This window comes from Etheostoma spectabile, unplaced genomic scaffold, assembly GCF_008692095.1.
Source record: "Etheostoma spectabile isolate EspeVRDwgs_2016 unplaced genomic scaffold, UIUC_Espe_1.0 scaffold314, whole genome shotgun sequence".
NCBI classification, from domain to species: domain Eukaryota; kingdom Metazoa; phylum Chordata; class Actinopteri; order Perciformes; family Percidae; genus Etheostoma; species Etheostoma spectabile.
The window spans coordinates 557,995-575,724 of NW_022605583.1; the positions used below are offsets into that span (position 1 = coordinate 557,995).

At 39.1% G+C, this 17,730-nt stretch overlaps 1 protein-coding gene and 1 pseudogene across 2 annotated transcripts; both read left to right on the forward strand.

Annotated features, from left to right (window-relative positions):
- The first annotated feature begins 257 nt into the window (after nt 1–257).
- Nucleotides 258–5,583, forward strand: LOC116686087 (RING finger protein 145-like; annotated as a pseudogene).
- A 3,334-nt stretch (nt 5,584–8,917) lies between these two features.
- Nucleotides 8,918–17,390, forward strand: LOC116686079 (ubiquitin-conjugating enzyme E2 D2). 2 transcript variants are annotated; one of them, XM_032511012.1, is made up of 8 exons: nt 8,918–9,342; nt 11,086–11,149; nt 11,814–11,845; nt 12,048–12,125; nt 12,592–12,697; nt 13,173–13,266; nt 14,386–14,435; nt 17,094–17,390. In XM_032511012.1, exons 1-7 carry the CDS (start codon nt 9,319–9,321, stop codon nt 14,432–14,434), a joined length of 447 nt encoding a protein of 148 aa, XP_032366903.1. In that variant the 5' UTR covers nt 8,918–9,318; the 3' UTR covers nt 14,435; nt 17,094–17,390. The 2 variants fall into 2 exon arrangements, with proteins under 2 accessions (XP_032366903.1, XP_032366904.1); XM_032511013.1 differs by lacking the exon at nt 14,386–14,435 and having other exon boundaries at nt 8,919–9,342.
- Nucleotides 17,391–17,730: the final 340 nt, after the last annotated feature.

Consider the following 17,730-nt stretch of genomic DNA (forward strand, 5'->3'; position numbering starts at 1 on the left):
TTTGCGAAAAACCGCTGCCTGCTGTGCCCGAAAACAACACTTTGAGAGCATTGAGAGTGAACACAAAACAATACATTTATTATATGTAAAATATGTAAATATATGTACATCGGGGGGGGCAGCAGACATGGCAGGTGATTAAATTGTGCCCAGAGATAGGTTCTTGGAAAATTATTTGTTTGTTTTGTTTAACCAACACGTCCAAAACTCAAGATACTCAATATCAGATATTTAATATCACTTGAGACAAAGAAAAGATGCTCACAGTTAAGAAGCTGGAAGTTGGTAATGTTGGTATTTATGCTTAAAAATTACCTAATTCTTAATTGTAACAACAGTTGCGATTATTATCTGTCAGGTTGTTTATTGATCATCTTAGAAAGAGTAGATTTATCTTATCGAGTAAACAAATGTAAATTGATTCAGTATAATATATATATTATTATATAATATATATTATATATTATTATATATATTATTTATATAATATATATATATATATGTGGGTACACAGATGTTCCAGAGGGTAAAACGGTGTAAAAACGTAATAGGATAATCGATGAGCTGGTGCACAGTTTGGGGTTGGTGCAGACAAAATGAAAAAAAGTTGGCAGGAGCCTTTTTTGTTTTTTAGTTCATTAACTTCCACAAATAGAGTTGAGTTTTAAGTGGTGAATCCATGTAGGAAAAAAACAACAAAATGAAGGTTAAAGTCCAGTTTCTAATTCTTTTCCTTTGTCTTCAGAGGGTGTGACCGAGGGCGTCACTCTGCTCCTGCTTGCTCTCCAGACGGGCCTGTTAGACATGCAGGCACTGCAGCGCACCTTCCTCCTCAGCATCATCCTCTTCATCGGGTGTGACTTCACCCTGCAGTCGATGATCGAAATAACAGATCCAGTTATCTGGCCTGGGGGCGTCCCGCAACAGGTAAAAGCAACAACAGTGAAAATCATTTCTAGTGGCGAGATTCAGGACTGAAAAAAGCGGCAAGTACAAAAGTTTTTTTTTTCAAAAGTTTTCTGAGATTTGGGTTGTTCTTTCCTTTCTCCTGGGCTTTAGGAGTGTGTGGAACACTTCCGTGGCCTCAGCATGTGTTCTTCTTCTTCTGGTTTTCCCTGTCTTCATGCTATTAAAATCTCCCAGTTCTTCCACATGGACTCTGGCTCCTATACTGGTGTCTAGCTGCCTGCTGACCTCCTTCAGGTAGGGCTTTATACTTCTTTCTTTTAAATGTTGAAGACAGGAAGCTGGATACTCTTTGTTGAACATGTGTTTGAAACGTTAAACAATTAAGACTTCGTTTGGCTGACTAAAATAATGACATCAAATTAAACTTCCATTACAACTTATAGGTCAAATAACTATCAAACCTGCAACTGATAAAGTAATTATGGCATTAAATACGTTACTTTAGTCACCTGCTTGTGTTTTGAATTGCCCACATTTTTATTTTGACACCAATTTGACATTGACAAGGTCCCACTTGTCAGAAAATTCCACAGCTTGGTTGACAACTTATCTGTTTAATTAATGGCAACTTCTTGAATGTGAGCATTTTGTTGACATACTGGTACTTCAAATACTCCATCAGTGGCATTTCATTCAATAAAAGAGCCAGTGTTTCATTTTTTGTATGATATGTATTATATTATAATAACCAGGTATTTATGCTTCTGGTTATGCTTCCCCGTGGGATCAATAAAGTATCTGTCTGTCTGTTGTCTGTCTGTGTTAGACCCTGATGTAGATGGTTGATTATTTTTTGGCGCCCCACAGTGGTCGTATCAAATAAGACACTGTGGCAGTAGCAATGAACACCCTAAAACAAAAAAAATACAGTATGCTATTACATAATATAGAAAGATGTTATAATCACATACAAGTCTCCATAAAACCCCTGTAAAGTCAAACAAAATAATCCTTCCATTAAACATTGTTTAGTCACATAAGCTCCCTTATAACGGTGGTTATTTGTAACTTTCAATTGAAAGTGTGTGTGATGTTTGTCCAGGTTACAGGCACTATGCTGATCTACTCCCTCTTCATGGTGGAGCTGTTCCGCAGCGACCCAATCGAGAGCTGGACGAGGTGATCTACTGGGTGAACGCCGTCAGCAGGGTGCTGGAGTTTGTGGTGGCGCTCTGCGTAGTGGCGTACGGCACCTGGGAGTCGCTGTTCGGCGAGTGGAGCTGGATGGGCGCCTCGTCATTATCACCTCTTACTTCAAACGTTTGGCTCCGAGCTCAGTCTGGCTGGAGGAGCTTCCTGCTCCGACAGGAAGCGGCAAAGAAGATCACTCCCTCCCCAGAGCCACGGCTCGACAGCCGCAGCAGCACAAAGACGTCTGTTCCATCTGCTTTCAGGTTAGTGGCATTCCCCCGGCCTCCTCCCCAGTGTGAAGTTCACGGGAGTTGCCAGGGTGAGAACGCTAAACCAAACGTACACAATGTCAGTGTTAGCATGATGCTAGTCTCGCATTGCCAGACATTACACTTATGTTGAAGGTATTGGGAATCATCTTACTGGATATCATAACTTTGAAGTGGCGGTACCCACAATTACATAACATAACGTTACATACATTGCAAAAAAAGTCCCGTAGAGAAGACTGTGTCCCAGTCCAGCCTTTCAGGCTACTGGCGTTTTGCCAAAGTTAATTAAATGTTTCTTATGAGGAATCTAACTTGCCGATTCTGGCATATGTCAGGATCTTACTTAGCAGTTAGCGTGTATTAGCATTGCAGGAGCACCAGTAAGGATCACTTCACTGGCTGTCTAAAAAACTTTTTTTCAGTAACCAACTGAGTACTCATATAATAGTGAGAGCACATGAATGTTGAAATAAATGAAAATGACAATCCCTCATTAGCCGTGATATGAATAAAGCTCAACGCTTACCGTTTAGGAGGAAATTTGTCAACTTGGTGTCCTTTTAGGTTCAAAGCTGTCTCCAATGTGTCTATACCCGTGTTTTACCTTTCTCTGGTTATGCAAAATGTTAGAAAGATGTTGTTGTTTGTTTTTGCTGCTTCCATGGCTGCACACAGCTGTAGCATGCGGGTTTGTGTTTTTACAGGTATATACATAGAAGGATATATAACTGTGATATATGTATATTGATTAACAGTCTATGGGTATATATCTGGCAACCCGACAGCTGTCACATAGGCAGTTGATACCAACACACAGGCCCAAACACAAACAGATTTCTGTCACGGAATGGAAAATTCATAAGGAGAAAAATACTGGCTTTAGCATTGTTGTTAGAAAACATATTATTTCAACTTAGCATGTTTCCTTTATATTGATGACACATTGTGGTAGCATTTTTGATTAAATAGAGTAAATAATTATAATCGAACCTTTAAGATCGTTGTAGTTTTACTGTCATAATTATATCAACCATATTTGTCAGATTGATTGCTTGTTTTGTAATATACATTTTTTCAAAGGTTTTTTCTGTCTGAGTTGTCCAGTGTTCCAATTGTAACCATAAGTCATTCCAAAAATCTCATCATATTAGGATAGAGTCAAACTCAAATTGCCCAGCTCTAAATTCATGTGGCAGACTGTTATCATTAAGCATGTTGTTCCTGTCTTTCAAGTTAGCTCCACTCTCATCGCACTGTTCAGACACAATGCATGTGATGTCCCATTGATGTTAAAAAGGTTAATGGTTTACTCCCTGTGTTGTGAACAAAATAGTTAATTGTCAAAAGAAACAGCTACAGAATCTTGCTAATAACAGAAACAGCTGCAGAGAAGCTGTTATCCCTGCCATTTAAATCCCCATTACAGCAGAGAGAGACAGGCTGAGAGGTAAGGAAACAGACGAACAATGCTTTAAAGTAATTAAACAGAAAAATAAAACTAAAACTAGAGACTATGCACATCGAGTCCCTGCCCTACTTCCGGGGCCCCTTGCCAACCCCATTTTGATCTCAATACACACCTGTAAAGTTCATGATGATTATTGCACAGTCTAATAGGACTAAGTACAATTACAATATATACATAATAATATAAAAAGTATGCTGCACACTGCAGTAATACAGATATAATGTGTATATAATTAAAAAAAATGCTATGATAAAACTACAATCAGCAACTAATGGGACAATACAACAATATACTATATATGGAGATTATTGGCCATCAGCCATGGTTTAGTAAAAAACCATTTATCTGAAACATGGTCTATAGGTAATGTTTTCAGTCCATTATGTCTCTCCTCGCCATCCATGGGGCGCCGTAAAAGACCCTGGACACCTCAATGCGCATGTGATTGGTCCCTTGTCTTGTGTCTGTGTGTCTGTGTGTCTGTTCTACCTGTGTTGTTTTGTCTCCCTCCCTCCAAGCGTTCTCTTTTGTGTTTTGGCTCTGGGACATGTTCCATGTCTCAGTGTATTGTTTGTAATCTTTTGTTCATTGAAATGTGTTTAAAAAATTTCATTTCTGAATATAAATAAAAAATGTCTCTCCTCGCAGGAAAAGAGCTCTGCTGTGATAACATACTGCGGACATTTTCCATTGGCAACTGCCTCCGCAAGTGGCTGTATGTGCAGGAGACCTGCCCCATGTGCCACCAAACGGTCCGACCCACCCTGACCGGTCAGAGCCCAGCTTCAGGCGACACTCCGGGCTGTCCAACTCCAATTCAGAGAGACACGGGCCCAATCTGGCTGCACAAGAGGGAGATCAGAACCCGGACAACGGCACGTCCCAAGAAACTCCGAGCGATGCCACAACTCCTGATCCAACCGAGGAGCGGGGGGAGACTAAAAGCTTTGAGGATGGAGATGCGGGTGCGAAAATAAAGACAAATCCACTGAAAATAACAGGGGAAGCGGTCCAAGGTCTTTGTTCAGCTCTAGTGGAGACTTTGTTGGATTTGTCAGCCCAGTGGCATGCCTTCAGGGGGTAATTTTAGTTCCCATGTGCCGTTGGGTAAAAAGTCTCCTCTTAACATGGCCAACAAAGGGGAGGAGAGTGGCAAGGACTCACCGTTGCCATCATCTTAAATGGTACACGGTGGAGAGCCAATCGGATACTAATAGAGCAGAACTTGAAGACATCAGTACTTTCTCTCCTAGAGTGGCAACGAATGCCAATGGTAATAACCATAACAGTGTGAAGGGACATCTGAATCATGGAACAGCTTTGATCACAGAATACAAAAAACATGGCATCTGGTGTGAGCCTTGTCGATAGCCCGTCTGTCAAATCATGTAATGAAAAATCAGGACTCTTAGACTGCATTGACGATCCTCCGAATCATAAGGAAACAACACAATTCGATTGGACCTGGTGGGCTCAGAGAGGTTGAAACTGTGTCTAAGACACCTCGGCTGGCTCCTCCGAGCATCCTTTTCTGCACAAGCACAGACAACAGCAACTGATTGCCCTGCATCAGTGCCTTGACAGTGTGAAAGGGTGACCCCCCGAATCCCCCACCCCCCATAATACGGAATAAACACATTTGCCTTCTCTCTGTGAACCAATCGTAAAATGTCTTTTACCAGACATTGTAATGAATGTGCTCAGTTTAGTAATACATGCATCTGAATGAATATAGAGACTAAATTGTGTGGGTTAAATAATAACCTTATTGTACAACTGTAAAGAAATTGTAAAAAAAAAGAAAAGAAGATATTTATTATAATTCATAGTGTGTAACTATAAGCAATTATCTTGCATCATATTACCAAATTCTGGCAGGTTACAAATAAAGATGTTTACTTAGTGAAATGAAATAGCATTTGATTCATTTGTTGTATGCATTGAATTTTTGTGAACGCTTCAGCATCAAAAAGTTTCAACAGTTGTCTGTTATCATGAATCAGCCTTTTGTTCTGCAAAGGTAATCTGTCTCCCAGTATTAATAGTATTTTTTGTTTTACTGTAGTTTTTTTTTCTTAAACAATCATGACAGAGCCTAACATTGTGTGCCAGGTTTATACATTTTAAACAGAATTTCTTGTCTGACATGTTGATTGTGAGAAATAAAGCATTCTGCATCACTGTATTTCACAGGTATCTACAGTAAGGTATATATTGCCTACCTAACACATAGTAACATACTAAGTATTTTCTTTACATCTTTACCAAAGTTGATATTTATCAATGAACATATACATCTTATCAATACCAAACGTTTTCCACAACAGTAGGGCCTTCTTTAAAAAATGTTTAAAATGTAACCATTTGAAATTCTTTAAACATTGAAATTACAGCAAGAAAAAAAAAATCCCTTTGCCAACCTTGCTGAAACTGAATATTCACATTTAATGTGACCCATATCATTGCAGACTATTAACTCATTCCTCTCTGTGCATTGTATACTGTGTTCTATGCTGGAATGTTGATGTATACTGTGTATCTATGCGGGATTTTACACGTATACGTGTACCTATGCTGGGATGTTACACGTGTAACTGTTTCTATGCTGGCATGTTACACGTGTATACTGTGTTCTATGCTGAGATGTAAACGTGTTACTGTGTACCTATGCTGGCATGTTAACACGTGTTATACTGTGTTCCTATGCTGGCATGTTACAACGTGTATCTTCTATGTCCTATGCTGGCATGTACACGTGTATACTGTGTTCCTAGCTGGCATGTACAGTGTATATTGTGTTCCTATGCTGAGATGGTACACGTGTATCTGTGTACCTATGCTGGCATGTTACACGTGTAAACTGTGTTCCTAGCTGGCATGTTATACGTGTATACCGTGTTTCATGCTGAGATGTTACACGTGTATACCGTTTACTATGCTGGGATGTTACACGTGTATAATGTACATGCTGGCATGTTACCCGTGTATTACTGTGTTCCTATGCTGGGATGTTAGACGTGTATACTGTGTCTATGCTGGCATGTTACACGTGTATACTGTGTCCTATGCTGGATGTTAGACGTGTATACTGTGTTCCTATGCTAGCATGTCACGTGTATACTGGTCATGTGCATTTACACGGTGTATACTATTTCTAGCTGGCATGGTACACGTGTATGTGTTCCTATGCTGGCATGTTACAAGTGTATACTGTGTTCCTATGCTGAGATGTTACACGTGTATACTGTGTACCTATGCTGGCATGTTACACGTGTAAACTGTGTTCCATGCTGGCATGTTATACGTGTATACCGTTTTTCTATGCTGAGATGTTAAACGTGTATACCGTTTACCTATGCTGGGGTTACACGTGTATATGGTACCTATGGGGCATGTTACAGTGTTATACTGTGTTCCTATGCTGGGATGTTAGACGTGTATACTGTTTCTATGCTGGATGTTACACGTGTATACTGTGTTCCTATGCTGGATGGTAGACGTGTATACTGGTTCCTATGCAGCATGTTACAACGTGTATCTACGTGTTTCCTATGCTGGCATGTTACATGTGTATACTGTGTACCTATGCTGGCATGTTACACGTGTATACTGTGTTTCCTATGCTGAGATGTACTGTGTATACTGTGTACCTATGCTGGGATGTTAGACGTGTATACTGTGTTCCTATGCTGGCATGTTACACGTGTATACTGTGTTCCTATGCTGGGATGTTAGACGTGTATACTGTGTTCCTATGCTAGCATGTTACACGTGTATACTGTGTTCCTATGCTGAGATGTTACACGTGTATACCGTTTACCTATGCTGGGATGTTACACGTGTATACTGTGCACACAATACCAGCCAAAATAATAGTGTTTCTTTTATTTAGCCTACCCTCACTGTTCTAAATGGGGTGGACAAAATAATAGAAATGCCTGTCAATATACAATTTAACAGCACCACCCACTGCAGCTTGCAAAAGTATCATACAACATATCATTCAACACTGCTCTATAACAGTTTCAACCAAACTGAACATTATAATCATTAAGGAGGTAGGATCTGACTGTATTAGACTGCATCAGTTTTAGCTAGGTGTACATGATTAACTGGCAACTGAGTGTATATGCTATGGTGTATAATCTAATCTAAATTAGGGCTACAACTAACAATTATTCTCTTTATCAATTAAGTGTTTTGACAGTAAAATTAAAAATGTTCCTCACAGTTTCCTGGAGCCAAAGATGATGAATTCAAAGGACTTGTTTTATCAGGCCAACAGTTGAAAATCCAAAAGATATTTAGTTTACAATCATACAAGAAAAAGAAATGCAGAACATGTTTGAGAAGTCAATGAACGTTTGGCATTTTTGTTTAAGAAATTACTCAAACATTGGATATAATTTAATAGTTGAATTTGTTATGTACTCATTGTTTAACCAACTGAAGCAGCTATAAATAACATTAATGGTGGCTCTGTTCCACATCGCACATAAACTCTATACAAGATTAAATGTAATTTTGCTGCGACTTGTAAGAGATCTGCATCAATATGTTAACAATGGACCTTTTCTATTCAACAAACATTTACATATTCACTTTAAATAAAAACAAAAAAGTACCACTCTGATGGGAAAACTAAAAGAAAGAAAGTGGATTATATCAACCATTAGCTTTGCATCACTGAAATCAATCAAATCAGTGTTTTAGGGCTACAGGGAAACATTCTCAAAGACTCGGCCGGGATACAGGGTTGTTATTTAGACAAATGTAAATGTATTGTCTACCCTTCTTTTAACTTGTATTTATTTTTTACAACCGTTGTTTTGATTTATTTAATTATTATTTTTTCTTTTAAAAGTCTACAGTACTTTTATCGTATGTCCTGATAATATGGGAATATATCGCCTTAGTGTACACAGGACTGGCTTGTTATCTTTATTGAGTAACTTTATAATGCTGGACTTGTTTTATAAATTCTTATGTTTTTCTCACATATATGTGTGAATTTACACAATAAAGTTGGAGAAAAAAAACTCAGCTGCCAACTGGACCGCCTTCTCTTTATAAAGCTTCAAATACACGTCGCCAGCCGCTAGTTGGCTAACGGCAGCAACCGAAAGCAGAGGAGCTTTGTCGTCCGGGTTACTTCACCTGGCACACGCACTTAACCAGCCTCAACCTGGGACTCAAATAATCCAATACAAGACGTCGAAACTACGGGGAAGTGAGGGTAGTCGAAGGACAGTTGTTAGGCGAAAAGAAGCTGCATAAAATCGGTAGCTATCTTTGTTACCAACTCCGCGCATACGTAGTTTTAGCTCGCTAGCTAACTACGCTAGCTCCCGAAGAAAGGCCGTCGAGTTGGCCCAGCGTCAATTATTTAAGAGCTAGCGGAATCACACTGGCATACCACGGTTGCCCCTCACTGCTTGGATCGGAAAACCTTCTAATCAAACACAACATCGAGAGAGGATGGCTCTGAAAAGGATCCACAAGGTAAGATAGCGTCGTTACCGTTATCTAGCGACATTAGCCTCCCACATTGCCGTTCTTGACACTGTATCCTGTGAAACATGGCGGTGAAACATGTTAGGGGAAGTGTAAAGTCTGTGTGTTAAAATAATATCTTGGGTTTAGGGTTGAATAAATTGACAGTTTTTTAGTCTTGGCAGACACGAGCTAACGTTAGCAGTTTCGGTTATGTTCAGTGTGTTAGTCAAAAGTGAAAAGGCCGCATTAACGCTTATTGCCCAACGCTTCACCTTTACGTAGCTAAACACTAACATGACTGACTGCTATATCTGGTCAACGTTATAGCACGAAGCCAAAACTGGACCCTCACACTGATGTGTCTAACAGTTTTATAATAGCAGCGATACTCCCGTGTTCCAAAAACCCATGACTCATATCACTCACTGAATCTGAGTTGGCAATCAAGGCTGTGTTCATGATACACTTCTTTGGTATGTACAAGGAAAAAAGAAAGAACAGTCATACGTCATTAGAATTTTGTATTGGTGCCAAACTGAAGTTAATGGAGCTGGTATTTCACACCATAACCCATGAGTGTTTTTACATTTGAGTGAATAATGCTTCCACAAAATAAAACAGTAGTTTTTATATAAATGTGCGCTTTTTGTTTTCCTTTATTAGTCTCCAAACTGTTTCTGGCTGTGTCCTTAAGCTGCATATAGCTCCACTCAAGCGCCTGTTTGGTCCAAGATAGCTGCTACATCACGATACATGACCAAACGGGACAAGTCCACCACATAAATCATGACAACGATTATCAGAGAGGCTGTAATGTACCATTTGTTATCACATACCAACACCGCAGCTCCCTGTCTGTGTTTTTGTCCACCTTAACGAGTATCATTTCTTACTAACCGGTATTTATCTCCACGCAAATGTAGGACGTCTCAGAGGAGACATTACTGGCTAATCTTAGCTAGCTAAACAAAGTATAAATGCTAACGTTCATAAGACTAACAAGTAAGTGCTAAAGGTCCCAGGCATGTCGAATTTCGCGATTAGCGCCACCTCTTGACAATAGAAGAAAACATAGAGAGAGCATTATTACATATTAGCAATTTAATGGTTGGCTAGTTATTGATAATGACTTTTAACAATCAAATATATCTTGAATGCTAACGGCTTTGAGTGAATGAGTGAGAAAGAGTTCCTTGGGTATTTGAGGTACTTGTTCTGTGCAAATCGCAGGGTATGTTCTGGCAGTTAAATGGAGGAAATTGGCAACAGTATAATGGAGCAGTGTAACACCTAAGTGTTACTGTAGCTTTATTGCTTCACCCTGCTGTTTACTAGGCTCTTCTTCCATGGGAATCCATAAACATACTTGTGAAATGGTGCGTGTCAGAAGGCCAGGGTGGGGCAGTGTCCTCGATCTAGAGCAACTGTAGACCTAAAATTAACAGTAAAGGCTCATATATGCTTGGGGGGGTCTTGCTGTTAACTTGGGAGACCATAACAAGGCGGCCCCCTTTCCCTGAACTAGTCCAGGCATGTGGCAGGAGATAACACCGTCTGAGAGAGGGTTGTGGAATATATTAAGCACTTGACTTATGTAGTATCTCCTTTTCCCAGTATGCAACCTGTATACTCAGGACGTTGAGTGCTACTCAGCCTGGCACATTAATTTTAGGTGATGTCTCATTGTTTTGTCTGTGAAGATGACTGTGGTCTAATTGATTTGATGTTCTCAACTTGTTTTCATCACAGGAGCTTAATGACCTGGCTCGTGACCCTCCAGCACAGTGCTCAGCTGGCCCAGTGGGTGATGACAGTAAGTGTCTCAGAGCGGGTCCAAGTTTTTAGGGCTGCAACTAACTTACGTTTATTGATTGCTAGTCTATTATTTACTTGAAAGAATTGCCTTGTCTCTAAAATTCCAGGAAATGATTTATAGTTACAGTTACCAACACACCAAAGTGACATTTTGATAGTCAGGAAACTCCAAAATAGTCAGTTTACTGTCATATAAGACGAAGTAAAACATACAAGCTTCACATTTGAGAAGCCTATTTTTGCTTTAAAAATGACAGTTTGTCAATTATCACATCAAGTGATAGTTTGGGGGTGAAGGAAACGGCTAAACATTAAATGAACAATAGAACAAGCTACATTTGAAGATTAGGGTCGAAAAACTGTTCCAAAAATTAGAATGTAAGAGGAATTATTTTGCGTGTTTAATAAATTTAAAAAGCACAGATGGATCTAGGTCGTCTGCTAAGAACTTGTTGTTTTGGTCATGAATACCTCCACCCTAAAAACGCAATCGACACTAAAGTACTACATGACCACCATGGCTTCATACTCAAAACAGTGTGGAGTATGAAGATGTTCTATAAAGAAACAGCGTTACTGCTGCAAAGGCCGTTTTTGGAAGCCACATACATACCTGTGACCTTTTTCCTCGTTCCCTAACTTTTACTTTCTGTTCTCCGTAGTGTTTCACTGGCAAGCCACAATCATGGGACCTGTAAGTACATACTTTATGATATAATTATTCTCCTTTGTACTTCAAAACGCCATGCTGTTTTGAATGTGTTACTTAGGTTGTCCCTGCCTGCTTAAATGTATTCATGAGACTAAAGGTTGACATTTGACTTGGTAATGGGAAGCTGTGGACAGGTTTCAAGTTATTCTTTACTGAAATATGTAAATGTGATTTTTGCTTTCAGAGTGACAGTCCATATCAGGGAGGTGTTTTCTTCTTGACAATTCATTTTCCAACAGACTACCCCTTCAAACCACCCAAGGTAAGCTGAGTCACGCCTGAAACAAAGTCTTCTTTTTTCTTGCTTTGATACATAGGAGATAATTAAAGATATATTGTCTTCCATCTATTAAGCCACCCACCTGCAGTATCCATCAAGTCTTGTTTGCCACATTAAAATAATGTATTCATATAATCTATTCAGTGTCAGAAACTGGGGTCAAACATTGTACATATACACATGTAAACAATCAAACCTGTTTTTATACATGATACTTTTGTAAAAGTTAACCTAGTAAACATGGAATAAAACCAGTCCCAGCTGGTTGGCATCATTAACAGGTTTGACTGTTGCCAAACCTCATGAAGTAATACCTGTCTTTCCAGAAGTGGATAGTCAAACGTCACTGCCCCGTGTCGGGGAATTTGCATTGCATAACATTAATCTGATGTGTGACGCAGCCTTATTTTACTTGTCCTCACTGTCATTTGTTTTTCTTTTTTTTCAGGTTGCTTTTACGACAAGAATTTACCACCCAAATATTAACAGTAATGGCAGTATCTGTCTGGATATTCTCAGATCACAGTGGTCTCCTGCACTTACTATTTCTAAAGGTATGTCCTGTCATGAAAGAACACAGAGTACATGACGACAATCTTGTCCTCTGTTTAACAACTGAGTGTGCAATGTTCACCCACAAAATGGCCAAATACCACAGAGTTGGGAAAGTTGAACAAAATAAACATGAAAGTGGATTGCATTTAATCTGTAGAACATGTGTCATTTTGGCCACTAACATTTTTAATTTGTATTAAGTTTTGTCATTTGTGCTAAATATGATTTGTGGACTACTTTTTGACTTGTTTAATAAGAAATGTGCTATTAAATTTAAAACTTTTATTGTCAAGTTGCTTTGACCAACAACCAGGGTCTTGTTATCATGTCTTATTTGTAGACATCAGACATTCTAGGTTTTTGTGTCCCAGAGCTGAGGCTAAAGTGACTTGTAGATTGGCTAACGTGTGTATCTGGTTTTCAATTTGCTTATTAGAAACATTGGCTGACTTGTATATTTTCTGTTTCTTGTAGTTCTTCTCTCCATTTGCTCACTCCTATGTGACCCAAACCCTGATGACCCACTAGTGCCAGAGATCGCACGAATCTACAAAACAGATAGTCAAAGGTATGTGTATATATTCTATATATGGGTTTTTACCTTTTCTTTTAATATGAATTGAACTGTTTTCTCTCCTAAAATGAACACAGCTCTGCAATATACACTCACCATCTGGTTTATTAGGCTTGCCTAGCCTAAACAAATGCAGACTTAATACATAAACCTGCAGTAAATCATCTGTTGTGTTTTTTTTGTAGAGCGTTGTTGATTGCTGTTGCATTAAACCCAGTTCAGAGCAAAGACGATTGATACTTGCGACAAAGCTGTAAAGTGTTTCATCTCCATAGCAACGACTGATTGTGCTTCTGTTCTAACCTCAGACGTTCTGGCTTTTTTTGGAGCCAGATACATCGTTTGTTGCGTCTAAATATGAATGTGGATAACATTAGTGATGGTGAGATGCTTGCTACAGCTGCATTTCTAGTGATGAATCAGAGAAAACCGCGTTTTAGTTTTCCGATTTGCTTTGTTTAAATGCTTCTCCCCCAGTCGCTCTCTAGCTCACAGGCTGTTGAGCCTCCAACCAAAACTCTGCCGTTGTGACCAGTTGACTGTTTGTAACATAGAAATAAAATACATTATGGATCATTTTATTTTTTTAGTTTGTAGCTGACTTTGTTAACCATTGGTTGTGAACGCCCCTTACATTCTAAAACAAGACTCGACCAGCCGAGTCGCAGCGACGCCGTCAGCTGGCTTCAGTCGAGCAGAGACGGGCCGGTTCAGACCGCTCACACTCTTCCCTGCGACGCTCTAAAACGGTTACGTCCTGTTTCAAATCTTTGTCTGAACTGGGCTTTGTAGAGAGAGATGTTTCTGGTATTTAACATACCCTCGCTGCTATAAATGGAGTGCACAAAGTAAGTGCAGCAGCTGTCAGCATAATGCAACATAACTTAACAGCACCACAAACCGCAGCTTCCAAATAGACCATGAAGTTGAAACAACCCCGCTCTGCAACAGTTTCGACATCTGAATATTGTAATGTGCATTTGTTTCAGCTAAGTGTACCTAATAAACTGGCAACTGACTTGTATATTTTATGATATTATCCACAATAAGCACACCGTTGATTGAAATGAGTATGACCTGAGTCTGGTATGTAACGGAGTTTCACTCTGTCAGGTACAATAAACTAGCTCAGGAGTGGACAACCAAGTATGCCATGCTTTAGGGTAAGATCCAGAGCCAGTGCTGCATCTTGGCTGGTGTTATGGGTTTGGTCTGTTGCGTTTGTGTTGCGCTGGTCTCACTGACATAACTGTGATGGTACTAATCTTTGGTTATGTGTACATAAATATGTGTACATATCGAGTATCTAGCTAGCTTTGTCATTCTCGGCTCAGACCTTGGAATCAACCTTTTACGTGCACATTGATACCCTGCAGATGGAGCCTGTCGCTGTAAATAAGTTAACAGAATCTCTCCGCCAACTCCTTGGGGTCCTGCCCACCGATAAAATGGTCTCTAGAGAGTTGTGGGTTACTGCTTATACATGGCAGAGAAATGAAGATCCAGTAGTGTTCGCAAGTCCTGCAGCAGCCTTACGAAGGTTTTTTTTTTTTTGCATGAAAATATACTCATAAGTACGCTCTCACAGATACGGAAGCAAAAGCAATGCTTTTTTATTTTTCAGTTATTACGTGGTGAAGAATGTTGTTGGTGGTGCATTTGAGGGAAAACGGCAACAGGTTGCTCCCAGACAGAAGTGCATTAATGAGCTATGATGTCTGAAACTGAAGCCTAGCGGACAAACGATGAGGACAATTTGGGTTTGGTGTCTTTGAATGACGAGGTTGCTCTTAAGCAGATTATGAACCCTGTTTTCAAAGTGGCACTGGAAGCTGCATCACCATGCAATGATGTAACGTGGCAAAAGGCCATTTACTGTGTAAATGTGCAATTTGGTGATGTTTTTTTTTTTTTTGTCATTACTTTAAGAACATGTTAGTAGATGGAAGTAGGTAGATCTTTACATCATATCAGGTACACAGGACCAGGCCGTTATAAAACTTGAGCGGGAAATGAATGAGTTATAAGAGGAGCTAATACTAATACAGTCAATAATACAATAAAAATAAAAGGAAAACCCCTCACATTCACAGTGTATTTTAATTTATGGTCTGATTTAAAATCTAAATGGGCACTTTGTTGTTTTTAAATGCTTCTAAAAGGGGAAGTTTTTTTTTTTTTTTTTTTTTTTTTTTTCTTTTTTTAATAAACAGAACATAGACTCATGGGATGCCTTCAGATCTGGAGCTTGTTAGTTTCCAATGCCTTAAAAAAAAACTTGTGGTCGTAATCATACTCTTCTGGGTGTGCAAACCATTATTAAGGTCTATATAAAAGACTTCAGATACAGTATTAGGGGACCACTAAGGTCTATATAAAAGAGACTTCAGATACAGTATTGGGGACAACTAAGGTCTATGCAAAAGAGACTTCAGATACAGTTATTAGGGACCACTAAGGTCTATATAAAAGAGACTTCAGATACAGTATTAGGGACCACTAAGGTCTATATAAAAGAGACTTCAGATACGTATTAGGGACCACTAAGGTCTAATAAAAGAGACTTCAGATAAAGTATTAGGGACCACTAAGGTCTATATAAAAGAGACTTCAGATACAGTATTGGGGACCACTAGGTCTATATAAAAGAGACTTCAGATACAGTATTAGGGACCACTAAGGTCTATAAAAAGAGACTTCAGATACAGTATTAGGGGACCACCTAAGGTGTGTGTGTATATATAAAAGACTTCAGAAACGTATTAGGGGACCATAGGTCTATGCACAAAGAGACTTCAGATACAGTATTAGGGGACCACTAAGGTCTATATATAAAAGAGACTTCAGATACAGTATTAGGGACATCAAGTCTATATAAAAGAGACTTCAGATACAGTATTAGGGACCACTAAGGTCTATATAAAAAAGAGACTTCGATACAGATTAGGGACCACTAAGCTCTATATAAAAGAGACTTCAGATACAGTATTAGGGACCACTAAGGTCTATATAAAAGAGACTTCAGATACAGTATTAGGGACCACTAAGGTCTATATAAAAGAGACTTCAGATACAGTATTAGGGACCACTAAGGTCTATATAAAAGAGCTTCAGATAAAGTATAGGGACCACTAAGGTCTATATAAAGAGACTTCAGATCAGTATTAGGGGACCACTAAGGTCTATATAAAGAGACTTCAGATACAGTATTAGGGGACCACTAAGGTCTATATAAAAGAGAACTTCAGATACAGTATTAGGGACCACTAAGGTCTATATAAAAGAGACTTCAGATACAGTATTAGGGACCACTAAGGTCTATATAAAAGCCTCCAAAGGGCACCACGTCGTGGGAACTTTAACTGAATTAATGAATCAAAGTGGTTGCTGATTTAAAATCCTGTGGACCAACTAATAGTTTATCTTAACTGTTTGCAGCTCAGCACAAAGTGTTTAGTATGAGCTTAATTTTTGAGATGGTGTTGTAGCAGAGGACCAGAATTTTCTGTGCATGTAAACATAGCTACTAACTCCAGCATGAAAACGGTTGTTCTTGGGGGGGGAGAAATGTACAACCTTATTTGTCATATTGGCATGTAACACTTCACAGTGATATTAAGAAGTTTAGTTTGTAAAAAGTGTCCAGTGTTTTTTATGCATACACTCACATTTTGTTAGGATGCTAAGCTTTCCGTGATATTTTTAAAAACAAAGTGCATGTGCTTTTAATACATCCTAAAATAAAAGGGTTACCATGGAAAAGGAAAAGGAAGGGGAAGTGTGCACCGTTAATGTGTTCCCTGTTTGATTTTCCTTTGCAGATACACCAGAATGGCAAAAGACTGGACACACAAATACGCTATGTGATGGCATCATTTGGAAAGCTGGTGGAAAATGTTGTTGCTGGTTCAAACAAAACAAAAATCCGGGATTCTGTGTTTCTTTTTCACTTTTGTTTTTCTTTTCTTTCTTTTTTTTGGTTAATCGGAGCATTTCACCCCCTCCTTTTTCCACCTGCGCGCTCATAAGAAGATAGTGTTTTCTCTCTAGGACATGTGCCAGTTTCTGTGATGTTTTGGACTCTCATTTTGTACGGAGTAAAAAAAATAAATTATAAAAAAACAAACAAAAAAAACCATCACCATGGTTCTGAACACTCGGCTTGAGCATGCACCAGTAAGAGTTGGTGATGTTAGTCATTTACTCTGCACACACTTAGTAGAATCTGATGCGACTGGTCTCCTGAACACTATCAACCCCATAAGGATCCAGTTTACCTGGCTTGGTCCTGTGCGGTTGATATGTACTTTTGCGTAAACTGAATTTCAGAGCACTTATAGAGAAGCGGCCTTTTGCCATACCTGTGAATTCAGAATTTGAAAGTTTCAAATTGGTAAAATTCTGCTGCGTTTTTTATTTTTATTTTGAAAGTGGTCAAATCTGAAATGGGGAGGGGGG